The 14,478-nt window shown below is 36.0% G+C and overlaps 2 protein-coding genes across 2 annotated transcripts in view; one reads left to right on the forward strand and one right to left on the reverse strand.

Annotated features, from left to right (window-relative positions):
- The first annotated feature begins 2,080 nt into the window (after window positions 1-2,080).
- LOC105363748 (kynurenine--oxoglutarate transaminase 3-like) lies at window positions 2,081-5,533 on the forward strand. The gene is made up of 6 exons (XM_011501515.1): window positions 2,081-2,369; window positions 3,020-3,256; window positions 3,591-3,837; window positions 4,140-4,306; window positions 4,631-4,981; window positions 5,423-5,533. The coding sequence occupies exons 1-6, from the start codon at window positions 2,178-2,180 to the stop codon at window positions 5,477-5,479; spliced, it is 1,251 nt and encodes a 416-aa protein (XP_011499817.1). The 5' UTR covers window positions 2,081-2,177; the 3' UTR covers window positions 5,480-5,533.
- Window positions 5,534-10,931: 5,398 nt separating this feature from the next.
- Window positions 10,932-14,478, reverse strand: part of LOC105363855 (uncharacterized) — a 23,634-nt gene continuing 20,087 nt past the window's right edge. The window contains 4 exon segments of the mRNA XM_011501655.1: window positions 10,932-12,043; window positions 12,140-12,653; window positions 13,551-14,053; window positions 14,318-14,478. The exon segment at window positions 14,318-14,478 is cut by the window's right edge and continues 12 nt beyond it. Of these exon segments, the coding sequence (XP_011499957.1) occupies window positions 11,148-12,043; window positions 12,140-12,653; window positions 13,551-14,053; window positions 14,318-14,478 (2,074 nt within the window). The 3' untranslated portion in view covers window positions 10,932-11,147.

The raw sequence follows: 14,478 nt of genomic DNA on the forward strand, positions 1-14,478 counted from the left end.
GCTGATTGATTATGTTTTCACTAATTCTTTTCATATATTACGCCATTTGTTTGTTTTTTTAACATTTTCAAAAATATAAAAAAAAAAGTCCATCTCTTTGCTTTTTATGTTTAAATCTACGAGAACGCATAATAACACACATTACATGATTAAAGTTGTTGGAATCATTTGTGTAAGTTGTGCAACACTGAAGTTTTATACGAATTCGAGTAGAAATAAATAGATAATAAGGTCAGATATAATAAAATTAATTACGAAAAAACTGCTCCATGAATCTTTATTCTTCGTCAATACGTAGTGATAAAACCTTAATGAGAGTATAATCGAATATACTTGTAATTCGTTTCTTTAGCATCATTAAAAAAAAAAAAAAAAAAAAAAAAAAAAAAAAAAAATTATGGGTAAGGCTACATTTTTTTTTCAAGTAATATATAAACAAATTAGCGATTAAATGTGCATTTACTTAAAATATAATTGCAGAAGAAACATGATATTTTTTTTTTAAATTTATGAATTTCAAATAATATAATTTTCTACAAATATGAAATAATATTATAAAGATGAGAAGAAAAAACGAGAGTTTTATTTAATTATAACGAGACTAACATTTTATTTATAAAATAATAAGATGTATAAATGTAAGTATTATTAAACTACGTGATAAATGCCGAAGAACTGCAAAAGAAGTTTTATATATATATATATATGTATATTATGGCTATTTAAAAAATTATTTAAAATTTTTTATTCAATTTCATGTAGAATTCGATCAAAATTCGCATACCAATTGAATAAGAAATTTATGAGTTACATTATAAATTATAAAATTTGTAGAACACTAGTTGATTATTCAAAGAATTAGAAGATCTTTCAAATAAATGTAATTGAAACATTTTTTTATAAAGTTTTTATACTAAGATATTATATATTTACTGAAAGTATTTTGTGAAAAAGCATTTTGAGTTTCATTGAGTTTATTCTACAGAGCAGGTAAGTTTGTAAATAAAACTCGCAAATATTGATTGAAAGCATTATTGTGGTATTAATTTTGTGACACAACTCTTATGCAATTCAAAAGAATTTGAATATTTGTTTTATTTTCATGGTAGTGACAAAAGAGAAATTATACCCATGACAAAGGAGAGCGAAAGTCCAATAAATGCACATCAATATTGAATTTTAAGATCAAGAATTTGAAATTGAGTTCCATGATAATCAACAGTATTGTAATATTTGAGTCTTATTAATGTATAAAATGAACTTTTAATAATGTGTAATGTTTACATGAAATACAATATTGTATTTGAAAATTGAATAAAGTTGTTAACGAATATTTCTTTTTTTCCTTTTTTCTTTTCTTTTTTTTTTTGTTGCTTTTTTGGTTTTTATCGTAACAAGTGTTGCGTGGTATTCATAAAATGCACAGACAACTGTATAATTATTGGAATATAATTTTCATTTTGGTAAGTAATTTATTGTTCATTATTACGTTTATTGTTATTATTAATAGGCTTTAGTATATATATATATATATATATATATATATATATCATAAAGAAATGTAATTAAATCGTTTTTTTTTTTTTTTGTTTTTCATCGTATGGGATGAATAATATTTTTTCGTAATGTTATAATTTGGAATTAAATAAAATAAAAAGTAAAGGCGATAAGATTTAATGTTGGCGTAGTAATTGTCGTAAAGATTTTTCACCCCACAACTGACAAAATAAATAGATTAAGACAGGAGCGTTAAGGATCATTACCGTATTGACATATTTAATAAATAATTGCCAAACAATTGTTTGATACATAATATGGTAATAATTTATAACAAATAAAATTTTATTTATATCGACGATTATATAGTGAGCATTTAATTATGTTCAAAATATCTGAAATGTCATTTATTTATTTTAAACGATCCAATTTGTATTAAATTTTTTTTTTTAATCTTCGGCATTTATGTTTAATGAAAATTTGTTTAAATTCCTGTATTATTCGGTCTTAAATGAAATACATATAGTAACACTTGTTTATATGGCGTAAGCTAATTGTAGGTAATTTCACGACGAAGGCAGTTATAAGTGCAAAGTCATCGAAATTCAAATTACCCCAACGATTTGTGAGCAACAATGTACCGGTTACGTAAGTGACAAACTTTCCGATTGCGTAACTGTATGGTTAATGTTCAACCTATTAAAATCATTGAATATTACAGGATAGAGTATGGCCAATTCGAAACAAAATACAATTTAATAAATCTTGCCCACGGTTCGCCCGATTTCCTTCCTCCAATATTCATGAGAAATGCTTTACTCAATCTAACGATAAGCAATGACACCTCCATAAATCAATATTCGAACAATTATGTAAGTACACGCGCACCTGATAAAATGCCCATGCATACGCACGCGAATATTTATAATGATGAGGTATTAGTACATACAATTATTGAACAATAAAGTTGTGTTTACCATAAACAAATATTAAATAGTGATTAGTTTCAGCACTGACTTTGATAATTATGCATACGTAAAATATTTACTATTTAAATTATTGAAATGCTCAATGGTATTTGTGATTCCATTGCTTGCATAACCATTACGTATCAATGATAAAAAATTTATCAACATTTTTTCTTTCTTCTTTTTTTTTGTTTTTTTTTTTGTTTTTTTTTTTGTTTTTTTTTGTTTTTTTGTTTTTGTTTTAATTGTTATATTATCAGTGAATGCTATATTAGTAACGAAATGACAATGAAAAACTCCGTAGATGGACGAATTAACGTCGGGACGCGAATAACTTTAAGACGAAAATTTCAATATATACGTTATTCTTGAAAATTTGTCCTCGTCACTACAATGGTTAACTAATAAAAATAATTGCAGCCATTAAAATGAATATCAAGCGACGCGTCTTAATGTTTTTAAAACTAAATTTAACTTAACGTCTTAAATACAATACCATCGATGCCTACTTCATTAGTATTAAAAAATTGGACCTCTAATACCTTACTCCACAGGGCCATTTATTACTTCGAAAATCAATCGCGCACTTATACTCCGAACTTATTAATCGTAATTTGAATCCTGAGAATAACGTAATTGTCACGACGGGAGCGACGGAGGCTTTATACGTGACATTGCAAGCTCACACATCGCCCCAGGACGAGTGGATTATAATGGAGCCTTCGCTCGATTTCTATGGCAATATTGTAAGGATGGCAGGAGGTACACCTACGTACATACAACTATATCAGGTAGGGAAATCGAGCTTTTCTCTCTCGATCCCCACATCCTTTATTCCAGCGCGTAACAATGAAATTTGACATACAACGTCTAATTGACGATCGATTTACTTATTTATATTTTTGCACGCTCGTTTATATTTCGAATTGAGATTTTATTAAAGCTCCTTTCTATCAATGACATAAACATACATTAAAAATACGATAATGTAATGATAATGTGATATTTGTTTAAAAGAACAACAGCACAAGATAGAAATTTTCTAATCGCTCTAATCGTATTGGCGATATAAGTTAAACAATCGTATAAGTGTATTTGTTTGTGTGTCGTTGTTTGTTTTTTTAGATGAATGGGTCTGGAGGACGAGTTAGCTCGCGCGATTGGATGTACGATAAGAAAGAGATGGCAAGATTATTTAATAAGCATACGAAGGGCATCATAATAAATAATCCTCATAATCCAACTGGCAAAGTCTTTAGCAAAGAGGAATTGCAATTCATTGCCGATTTGGCGGTAAAGTGGAATACAATTATAATCGCTGATGAAGTATACGAATGGTTTATCTATGAGTCGAATAATCATATTCGAATGGGTATGGTAGTTGTTCATTAATTTTCAATATATTGTTATTTTAATTATATGCTTGAACATTAAATTGCGCGAGATGGATCGATGTCGATTCGAGGGCAATTTAGAACGAAAACAAATAAAGGGTGAGGGGGTGGGGGTGGGGGTGGGGGTGGGGGGGGGAGAGAAAAGAAAAGAAAAGAAAAGAGAAGAAAATGGTAATCGTTGGCAATAGCGAAGCAACGAATTAACTTACTCAGTTTCCACTCGAACGAACCTTATGTGGCTTAATTGAAACGGCCTAACTTCCATATTGATTGTTAACAGCTACAATACCAAACATGTTCGAGCGCACCATTACAATTTGTTCGGCGAGTAAAACATTCTCCGTAAATGGCTGGAGGATTGGTTGGATTTACGGTCCGTCGGAATTATTAAACAATTTGAGAATTGTACATCCAAATGTCGTTCACAGTAGTCCGTCCCTCGCTCAGGTATACACGCTTTTTCTCCCAATCTATTTAATAAATTTCATATGAAACTTAACCGCTTAACTTTCGCTCTTTATCAAAGCATATATAATCAAAGCATCGAATTAATTTGTCGAGTCTATCGATTGCAATCTAAAATCCTGTGCATTAAAAGTCTTTAACAAGCAAAAAGCACATTAATTTTATCTAAAAATTGCCTCGAGACATATTAGGGTGGGAATAAAGGTATCGCTCGGTTATTATCATTTTGCGTTAATGCGCCTCGACATTGCAATAAGTGCCAGTGATTATTTCAAAACGAAGACAATCGTCCGCTGCACGCATTAGGTGGCAGTGGCTGCGGCGATAAACGAATGCCTCGAGGATTTCGAGCGCGAGGAATCTTACCTGGAGAACAACTCGAGGTGGATGCACGCGAAGAGGAACAAATTACTGGAGCTGCTCTGGGAGATCGGCATGACACCGGTAATCCCCGAAGGCGGTCACTTCGTCATAGCCAATTGGACGGGCTTGGACTTGAAGGCGAACCTTGAAGAGGACGTGGACGAGTTCCTGGATTACAGGTTTACCAAATGGCTAGCCCGGAACGTTGGAGTATTGGCGTTGCCCGTGTCGTCCTTTTATAGCGACGAAAACAAGTACTTGGGGGAGAGTTTCGTGCGATTTTGCTTTGTAAAGGTGAGACGAATTGATTGGTACTAGGGAAGGCTGATGGCTGATCGATGGATTTTCAAAATTATTACGATTCTCGGCATATTTCCATTAACTTCATCCCTATATCGTATGATGATATAATAATCGTTGAGAATTGTTGCTATGAGATAAAAAATGACATCGTTATACATTATGCTATTTGCCAATGAAGTCAAAGCGTCTCGTTGAATATTGAATGGTAAATGAAAATTTGTAGGATTTGAAGGGAAACGGTTTCAAAATTGTTTGGAATCGGCCTCTGACTAGTTCAATTGTTAAATAATAATTGAAAATTGATCGATTGCATCAGTTATTTCTGCATTACAAATACATAAACACTTAACATAAAATTTTCAACAAAAAAAAAAAAAAAATATATATATATATATATATATATATATATATATATATATTCAATTGTTACAGAAAAATAAAACTCTCGAAAAAGCAGCAAAATTACTTATGGAATGGATTCAATGGTAATTCAACGTAATGGCGAAGCTTCAAGAATATTAAGAAGACCGATCCAATCCTAATAAATTCTTCAATACTTATCGAATTTTTACACACTGCAAATTGTGTAAAAAATTAATAGTTGTAAATTTAATTGGCTTTAATGTTAGGGCTACTTTGAATAACAACGACACTTTAATAAATAATGGCGTGAAATAAGAGCGATTAAATTTTATTGTGAAATTTACACTTTGATCGAACACTTGACAACTATCTTCGTTTAACAAGTATTGTAAAATAAAAAATACAAAAACTATTTCATTGTAAATTACACCTCATCTTATATTACATCGTAAAGTCCTACCCTTAAATTTTAGCATTAAAATTTAATTAAAATTAAGAATATTTATATCCAAATTGATATTAAAAATGATATTATCATGTTCAACTATAATTACGAAAATTTTTAATTCAATGCTCGTTAATATTAAACTACCTCCTATTGTGCGACGACTATCCATATTTTTCTAAGGAACCTCGAGCGTTCTTATGTCATTGCTTAGATATGAGATAGATAGATAGAGAGATGGAGAGAGAGAGAGAGAGAGAGAGAGAGAGCAAGAGATAGAGAGAGAGAGAGAGAGAGTTTAAGTTTGGCTATTATCATCCTGAATTTGTATATTTGTCAATTATTAATCTATAATAACAGTTATACTCTATTATAGACAAAATTGGGTAAAAATAAATAATAATTAAATAATCTGAAATATTATTCCGTAATATTTACTTTTATTACAAAATGTCCGTGTTTAGGCTACAACATGTAATATAATAATTGCGTTTGGTCTAGACCTTTACCGAAACGAAGAGAAAAAAAGAAAGCTGAACTGTCCCACGATTTCCTTCTGTTGCATGATTAATAAAATCGCCAAAGTAAAGAGCAGCACTTTGAGAAAACACACATTAGCTAATGTGTATTCCGTTAAAAACTATATATTTCATCTATGGTATTTAGATTTTTGGAGCATCGTAAAAATGTCTCTTGATATAAACGTGAAAAGTTTGCTTCCCCCTCGTACATAGTATATTATTTTTATTTTTATTCTTATTTTTCTTTAATTTTTATATTTTTATTTATTTATTATTTTTTGTTTTTTTATTTTTTGTTTTTGTTTTTTTTTTTTGTTTTTTTTTGTTTTTTTTTTGATTTCTTAAGTATTCAAGCTAACTTCCTAACAGTTGGATCTTTTGTGCGAGTGCTTTCTCGGTTCAGGCATCCATCCTTTGGCTCGAAAACCCGTGTGCTTGCGCATTGACATTTTTGAAAGAAGGATAAGAACGACGAAGAGAGCAAGAGAAAGGGTAGAGGCATTGGGGGGGGGGGGGAATGGATGAGAGGATGAGAGGATGAGAGGATGGGAGGCTGGGAGGATGAGAGGCTAGGAGGATGAGAGGAGAATAAAACAAAGCTCCCGAATGATCTCGAAGAAGCACTCGCCTCGAAGTTTCTGAAAGCGCTACTCAAATATTCCGCGAAGAAAACATACAGAAATCGCCTTCCTAGACGGATAAAGTGACAACAGAAAGTCGAAGACGGATTATACATCGGGCTGTACACAATCGAGAATACAGTTGGATAGTGTAAAAATAATAAAATTAGCTCTAATAAATCATATCTTTTTCACGCTTTACTCTCGCAACTCTCACACTTGCATAATAATTATTTAATTTTTTCTTTCTTCCTTTCTTTCTTTCTTTCTTTCTTTCTTTCTTTGCATCATCACACGTAGTTCAAAAAAAGAAAGAAATTATACGCCAAGCAACGCTAATCCTAAGATAATTGTAATATCTTTCATGTTTATTCATACATATGTATACATACATATACATATACATACATACATACGCGCGCCTGTATTTGTGTATGCTCATATATATATATATATATATATATATATATAGACATACAGACGCACACACAGGCATATGCATACACACATATTTATATATATATATATATATATATATATATATATACACGTGTGTGTGTGTGTGTGTGCGCGCGCGGGCGTGTTTATACACACGTATATAATCTCTATTTATATTAGGTATGCACTTTTACGCATGAAATAACTAAACAGACACATGATTTTATTTTTTTTTTTTTAATATTCATCTGTTGCGCGACACGCGTGGTTCCATTCAAAAATAAAAAGAAAAACGATTTACAGGCAGTCGAAGATCAGGAGAGCCATGCAAATTTTTGTTTAAAATGTATTTTTTAAAGAACCTTTATCAACGACTATTACTTATTATTTGCATCGATAATTGTTCGTGTCTTCGCAAGTCTTTAATTTTATTTAATATGACTATCTTGCATACTAAAACGGAGACAACTTGTTGTAATCGAGTGCAGGAAGCTAATGACGTATAATTTTTTTTTTAATCCACAAATAAACTATTTTAGGTGTAACGTAGAATATTTTATTGCACTGTGGGTAATAAGAAAATAATCGATTATGTCTAAACTAAATTCATTGAAAGACATGAGGAAGTAGTATCTAATGAGTCATTACACGGTTTGTAATCATAATGAGTCCACTGGTTATTTTAAATGCATAAGCACGACAGTTTCAATATAAAAATTCAAAATGAAAATTAATTTAAGCTTTTAATAAGTGATTATCACGATCTTTTTTATTCATTACTCGATTTATATTTGTACTGGACGATCTTGAAAAATTACAAATTACTAATTCTTTTTAACGATTTAAATAATTCTTTTTAATTTAAGTTTATTTATATCATTTCTACATTCCTTAATCTGCAATTTAGAATATATTTTCCTGAATTTAGAATAAACGATATCATTATGACATGTTTAATTAATCCGATTGATGAAATAAAATAGGATAAAAACATTCATTCGTTTGCATATTAACATACTACACGTTAGAAAATTTGTTACACTTAAATTAGTTTTTTGACATTTCCTTTAAATAACTTTTTTCGCGTAATATATTTTGATTAGTCGTCGACAAGAGGCAAATTTCAAATAGATCGATACAAGCGACGTATTGCACATCGAGCAACCTCGTGCTCTTCGACTCGCTTTCATTCGAATTAAATTTATACATATATATATATATATATATATATATATATATATATATATATATATATATATATATATATATATATATATATATATATATATATATATATATATATATATATATATATTTCGCTCTCTCTCTCTCTCTCATACACACACACGCACGCACGCACACATTCACTCTCTTTCTATGACCTTGATTTATACGTTTTGTAATCTTAACAATTAAATTTTTATTCTTATCATCCTCGTATGTCGTTTACATTTTTCTTTTCATTGTATATCAAGTAAAATTTGTAAAATACAATATACTATCGGCTATTATAAATTCTCAAATTTTCATTTTTGTTTCTTTATAAATAATTATCATATAGTAGTAGTCTTCACACCATTTTTTGTTAATTTATGTTATATTTATAATAATAATTATCATCGTCGTTATTTAACACCATCATCATCACTATTTCTTTCGTTATCGATCCTCTTTTCAAAAGTCTCGTCTTTTTAACATTCATTTATTTGCCATTTAAATATTACATTTGTGCCCGTTGCACTATGTCGCACTATACGGTAATTTTTTTGTTTTCTTAACAAATACCTTTTGCATCCTGCTTGACTGTATGTATACAATACATATACATAATATATAATCTAGAGGACTTACTGCATTCTATGTACATATATACAAGCGCTTAAAAAAAGAAATAAAATAAACGGCGCTTTGTCGAAGAATTTCTTCGATATTCATTTTCATTTTTTTTTCTTTTTTTTTCTTTTTTATAACATACAATTGATATTACACGTCCTTTACAAAGGAAATCATGTTAACTGGTAAAAGATTTACTAGGCAACTTCTCTCTATAGTAATGTCTTTTTTCGAACGCTTTGGAAGCAACTCGTTTTTAGTTCTCTCCCTCTCTCTCTCTCTCTCTTTCTTTCTCTCTCAATCTCTCAATCTCTCAATCTCTCAATCTCTCTCTCTCTCTCTCTCTCTCTCCCTCTCTCTCTCTTCTTAATTTTTACTCAAGTCACTTTAATTCTCGTACTCTTTCGTAACTTTTTCATTTTAACTAAAAAAAATATACATTATTTTCATTTACATACTTTTAAGAAAGAAAATGAAAGACAGATTAGAGATAGTAATGATAAAAGAAAGAGCAACAATGAAAAGCATTCGTGCCAAGTTTGCTCGTAATTTCCTTTGCCAGATCATATTTAAAATATTATTATTATTCTTAAAAACAAGAATTAATCACGACTCACTCGAAGAAATTCTTCTCCCTGCACGATCTTCCGAAGCTTTTGGCTTGGGCATTAAAAAGCCCGGCCATCTGTCTTCTATCCTTCGTCATTTTCCGACATATTCGCTAATGCATCGCTTTGTGTCTCTTACTAAGCGTAGTCTTCATTAACGCATGTTTGTTCGCAAGATAAAAAACTCTTGACCGCGTGTAAAAGAACGGTCATCAGTACAAGATTCGCATGCTTCGTCGAACGTCGATATTACGCGCATTATAAAAACTATATTAGAACCGAGGATAGGATAAATGTATATTTGTGTTTAAGAACAAGATGTGTTCATTCTTTATTCATTCGTTGAGGCGGCGGAGTGGGAGGTGATTGGGATTAGGTGGAGGTGAGTGCAAAGTCTGTGCATAAATAAACGTTCAAAACCGAGTGCAAGAAAATTTCACTGTTACATCGACAGCATCACACATATTCAAAAATTTGTAATTTGCTCCGTTTGTCTTGAATCATCATTAAGAAAATCCACTAGTAAAAGTACTTGTCGCAATTGATCATATAAAATGTGCTTGTGCTCCATTAATTATCTGAAATTAATGTGCTTTTCAAAAGCATGATCTCGTAAAAGCCATCAATGATAAAGGCATAGTTGGTTTTTTTCAATTAAAATGATGATTATACAAAATATTGCACAAAACTTCCGATTTATTGGGATTTTTGCTCAAGGGAGGATCGACGCGCAGTGACATCCGATAAATGATGATGAAGAAGTATGTGAAGTAGTAGTAGTAGTAGTGGTAGTGATAGTAGTAGTAGTAGTAGTAGTAGTGGTGGTGGTGGTGGTGGTGGTGGTAGTAGTAATAGTAGTAGTAGTGATTGTAGTAGTGGTAGTCATAGTCATAGTAGTAGTAGCAGTGATATGTGTAATGGTAGCAACAATAGCAGCAATAGTATTAATAATAATAATAATAATAATAATAATCATAATCATAATGATGATAATAATAATAATAATAATAATAATAATAATAATAATAATAAAAATAGTAGTAGTGGTAGTAATAGTAGTAGTTGTAGTAATATTAGTGGTGATGGTGTTGGTGGTAGTTAGTAGTAGTAGTAGTAGTGGTAGTGGTAGTAGTGGTGGCAATAGTAATAGAGAAATAAAGTGCAATGATCGCCCCCTCAGCAAAGGAAATAAGAGGATCTCGAAGGGCGCGAGACAGGCGCGTGGAGGGATGGAGAGTCGTGATGGGAGGGGCTAAAGAAGTGCATGATTATCGTTCAGTCGCACAGCGAGTAATCGTACGCCCGCGGCTGGTCAAGGCCTCATTCGTGCTACGACTCGAGATCGTCCTCGCGTTGGCTGCTGAAGTACGATACGAGGCCGCCGAATTCACCGCTACCCTCCTCGTCGTACTTGCCGTGATGAGGGTGGGGATGGGGCGGGTGACCGTCCGGATGCACCGGGTGGCCCGGGTGACCCGGATGGCCGTGTGGCGGTGGACCCACTTGGGGCGGCGGCTGCTGCTGTTGCGGCGGCGGCCCCTGAGGTGGCGCCTGAGGTTGGGGCTGCGGCTGTGGAGGTGCCTGTTGCGGGGGCGGTTGAGGTTGGGGTGGCGGGCCTTGGATGGCCGATTGGCCATCAGGACCCGGCGACGAGAAGTGTTGCTCGGCGGTGCTAGAATAAGGCGAGCTCTGGTAGGCCGCGGCGTCGTCGGCTGTGGACATCGGGGGTGGCGGCGGATAGGCGCCATAGTGGTAATTGGGTGGCGGGGGCGGATGGTACGGCGAGAAGTTGCCGGCGCCGCGCTGGGCCGGGGGCGAGGGCTGCTGCATGCCGTGATTGACGACGACTGGCGAGGCGTTGGTGAAGGGGGGTAGCGCGTGACGGGGGCTCATCTGGGCGCCGTCGCCGAAACGGGGCACACCCCGGACGTAGGGTGGCGGGGGCGTGGGTCCGCCTTTGGCGAGTGGACTGCCGGCTGACGGAGGGATCATCGGTGGGCCTGGTGGGCCGGGCCCGAGGGGCGAGCTGCGATCGCCGCCTCGGCTGTTGATGCTGATCGGGCCGCCACCGGAGGGCGACGGATCCATCGGATGATGAGGCGTATGGTACATCTGAGGCGCGGGCACCCTGAGACGCATCCCCGGCGGGCCGCCCGAGCGCACCGCTGCGAAGTGCGGTGGCATCGATTGCTGACCCGCCTGTCTATAAGGTGACGGTATTCGGCCTGCAAAATCAAAAAGAAGATGGTAACGTTAGTTTTCGGATGGCTCGCTTAGTTCGCATAGGGGCTGAGCTTTCGGCTATCAGCGTAAATATATACCTCTGTTCTGCAGGTCGTAACCGGGTCTCGGACCGGCCATCATCTGGCCGGGGGCATTCGGCCCGCCAAAGTACTTGTGGCCCATGGCCGCAGCCGCCGCCGTAAACGATTGCGGACTGTTGGCCACGGGCTGCGACTGCAGCATCCTCGTGATCACGGAGGACTGCTGCTGGGGAGGCAGTGAGGGATAGACCGGTTGGGGGTTCGTGGGTTGTCCCGAGGGCGGTCCACCTTGGGAGGTGACGCTCGCCGGTGGAGTGGAGGGCGCTGAGCCAGAGGTGCTGCTGCCAGGAGTCGGTAACACGCCCTGCTGCATTTCCTCGAGCTTGACGAGCTCGGGATTGGAGTCACCGGGCATACCGAGCATGCCGGCCTCGGCAGCGGCTTTTGCCGCGGCTTCGGCCGCGCGTGCCGCCTCCATCGCCAGAGTTTTCTTACCCTTGCCACGGCCACGGCGCTTGGGCTTCATAGGGCTGCCGTCCGGATGGAAAATCGGCTGCTGGCCGTCCATTATCTGAAATCGGAAAAAAGGATTTTGTATTGACTGCGATGGTATCGCGTTCCTGAACGTTTTCGTTTTTATTGGCTTCCTTGCAATTGTTTATTCGAAAGTTTATTTGACAGTGCTTGTAGTTTGATAAATAGCAGTAGTAATTAGAAATGATAATTTTAAGATTGAAAAGCAATTTTGTCGAAGGTCGTATATACAATATTGTTGGACGTATAATTTCGATATTGCAATGATTACGTAAATGTTCGTTTGTTTATTCGTTTGTGAATCGAGAGTCTAAGGATTCCCAGGAAACTACGGAACGTGAAAATTTAATCTTACTTCATTAATTATTTTCTATAATTATAAATATAAGTTAGATTGGTATATTAAAATAAAGGTAATTCGTGATTACTTTTTATTAAGCTTGTTTTCAAAATAATAAAAATTTAAATCGATTGAACATGAAGAGAGAGAGAGAGAGAGAGAGAGAGAGAGAGAGAGAGAGGGAGAGAGAGAGAGAAACAATGATTGAACTCGTGTTCAAACAAGCTTATTTATTTAATTGTACCGGCATATGAAAAAGTGAATAAAAGAATAAAAGAAGAGAGAAAAAATGAATGGATACCGTTTGACTCTGATTAACGATCTTTTCAAGAAATTAATAAGTATATAAAAATTAATTTACCACGGGTTAAAAGGTTTAAAATTTATGTCTGCTATTCAATCAAAGCCAATACGATATTAAGTACTTAGAATGGAAGGGGTGAGAAATAATAACGATCGATCGATCAACGAAATGACAAAAAATACGAAAATATCCAGTTCGCTTATACTGCGAGTGCCGCTATCGCTTGAATAGGCGGGACGACGCAGACGCTGATAATGTATGAAAGGGTAGCAGACCTCGTAATCTCCTACCTGCGGCGTCATCATAGGCATCATGGGACTCTCGAGCATCCGTTGCTCGCAGGGCTCCATCATCGGTACCACGGGTATGCTGGGTATCGAGGCAGTCAAGACCTCGGTACCGGGACCGGACGGTGGCGGTGGTGGTGGCCCCACGACGAGATTCGCCGGCTGCAGCAACTCAGGTGGCACCCCCGACGCGTCCCTTCGCATTTGCTCGGCGAGTATCTCGGCCTTGCTGCGCCTGCCGCGCTTCTTCTTCTTCGGTATCTCGCCATCGGTGCCGTCGAGATTCATACTCTCCTGGCGCTCGGCCGCCAGAATCTCCAGGGCCTTCTGTCGCGCCTTTTCCAGTTTCTTCGCCTCACGCTCCTCCTTTTTCTTCTTCTTTGCGATCTCGATGGCCGCGAGCTCGAGCTGACGCCTACCGTACTCCTCGTCCTCCATCATCATCTGCTCGAACTGCTCCTCGTCGAGACCCTCGAGCTCCGAGGGGCCGAGACTCGCTAGGGAACCTAAGCAAAATTCGGGACCTGAATTTATTATTTTGCTCAATCGATTAATCGATCTATCCAATTAGTTACTCAACATCATCATTAGCTTTATAAACGGTAATTGAATTGTCTTTTACAATGGTCATACTGAGAGAAATATTACAATCCTTGCGGCATTAGTAAGAAATTTATAAAGCCGTTGGTATATCTTTGTAATAATAAAGTAATTGATAATGTAAGTGGGTAGAACGTATGCGAAATTTCTAGAAATAAGGTATTTCGTACCCTCGCCGGTAACGGTGCCGGTAATGACGCCCTGCACGGGGTCGTCGACCTGCATTCCCGTTAGCATATCCGCGTCGTTGATAATACTCGGATCGATGCCGGCAAGATCCTCGCCAGGTCTGCTCAGTCGTGGCTTATTTTTGCTACCGGGTTTTGGCCCC

The sequence above is a fragment of the Ceratosolen solmsi genome, unplaced genomic scaffold (genome assembly GCF_000503995.2).
Source record: "Ceratosolen solmsi marchali unplaced genomic scaffold, CerSol_1.0 scaffold28, whole genome shotgun sequence".
Taxonomy (NCBI): Eukaryota; Metazoa; Arthropoda; class Insecta; order Hymenoptera; family Agaonidae; genus Ceratosolen; species Ceratosolen solmsi.

Excerpts from the sequence above, each read along its gene's own strand:
- LOC105363748 (XM_011501515.1), top strand. The coding sequence starts at position 2,178 with ATGGTTAATGTTCAACCTATTAAAATCATTGAATATTACAGGATAGAG. Across the intron at positions 3,838-4,139 it reads GAATAATCATATTCGAATGG|CTACAATACCAAACATGTTC; the intron begins GTATGGTAGTTG and ends GATTGTTAACAG. Across the intron at positions 4,982-5,422 it reads TGCGATTTTGCTTTGTAAAG|AAAAATAAAACTCTCGAAAA; the intron begins GTGAGACGAATT and ends CAATTGTTACAG.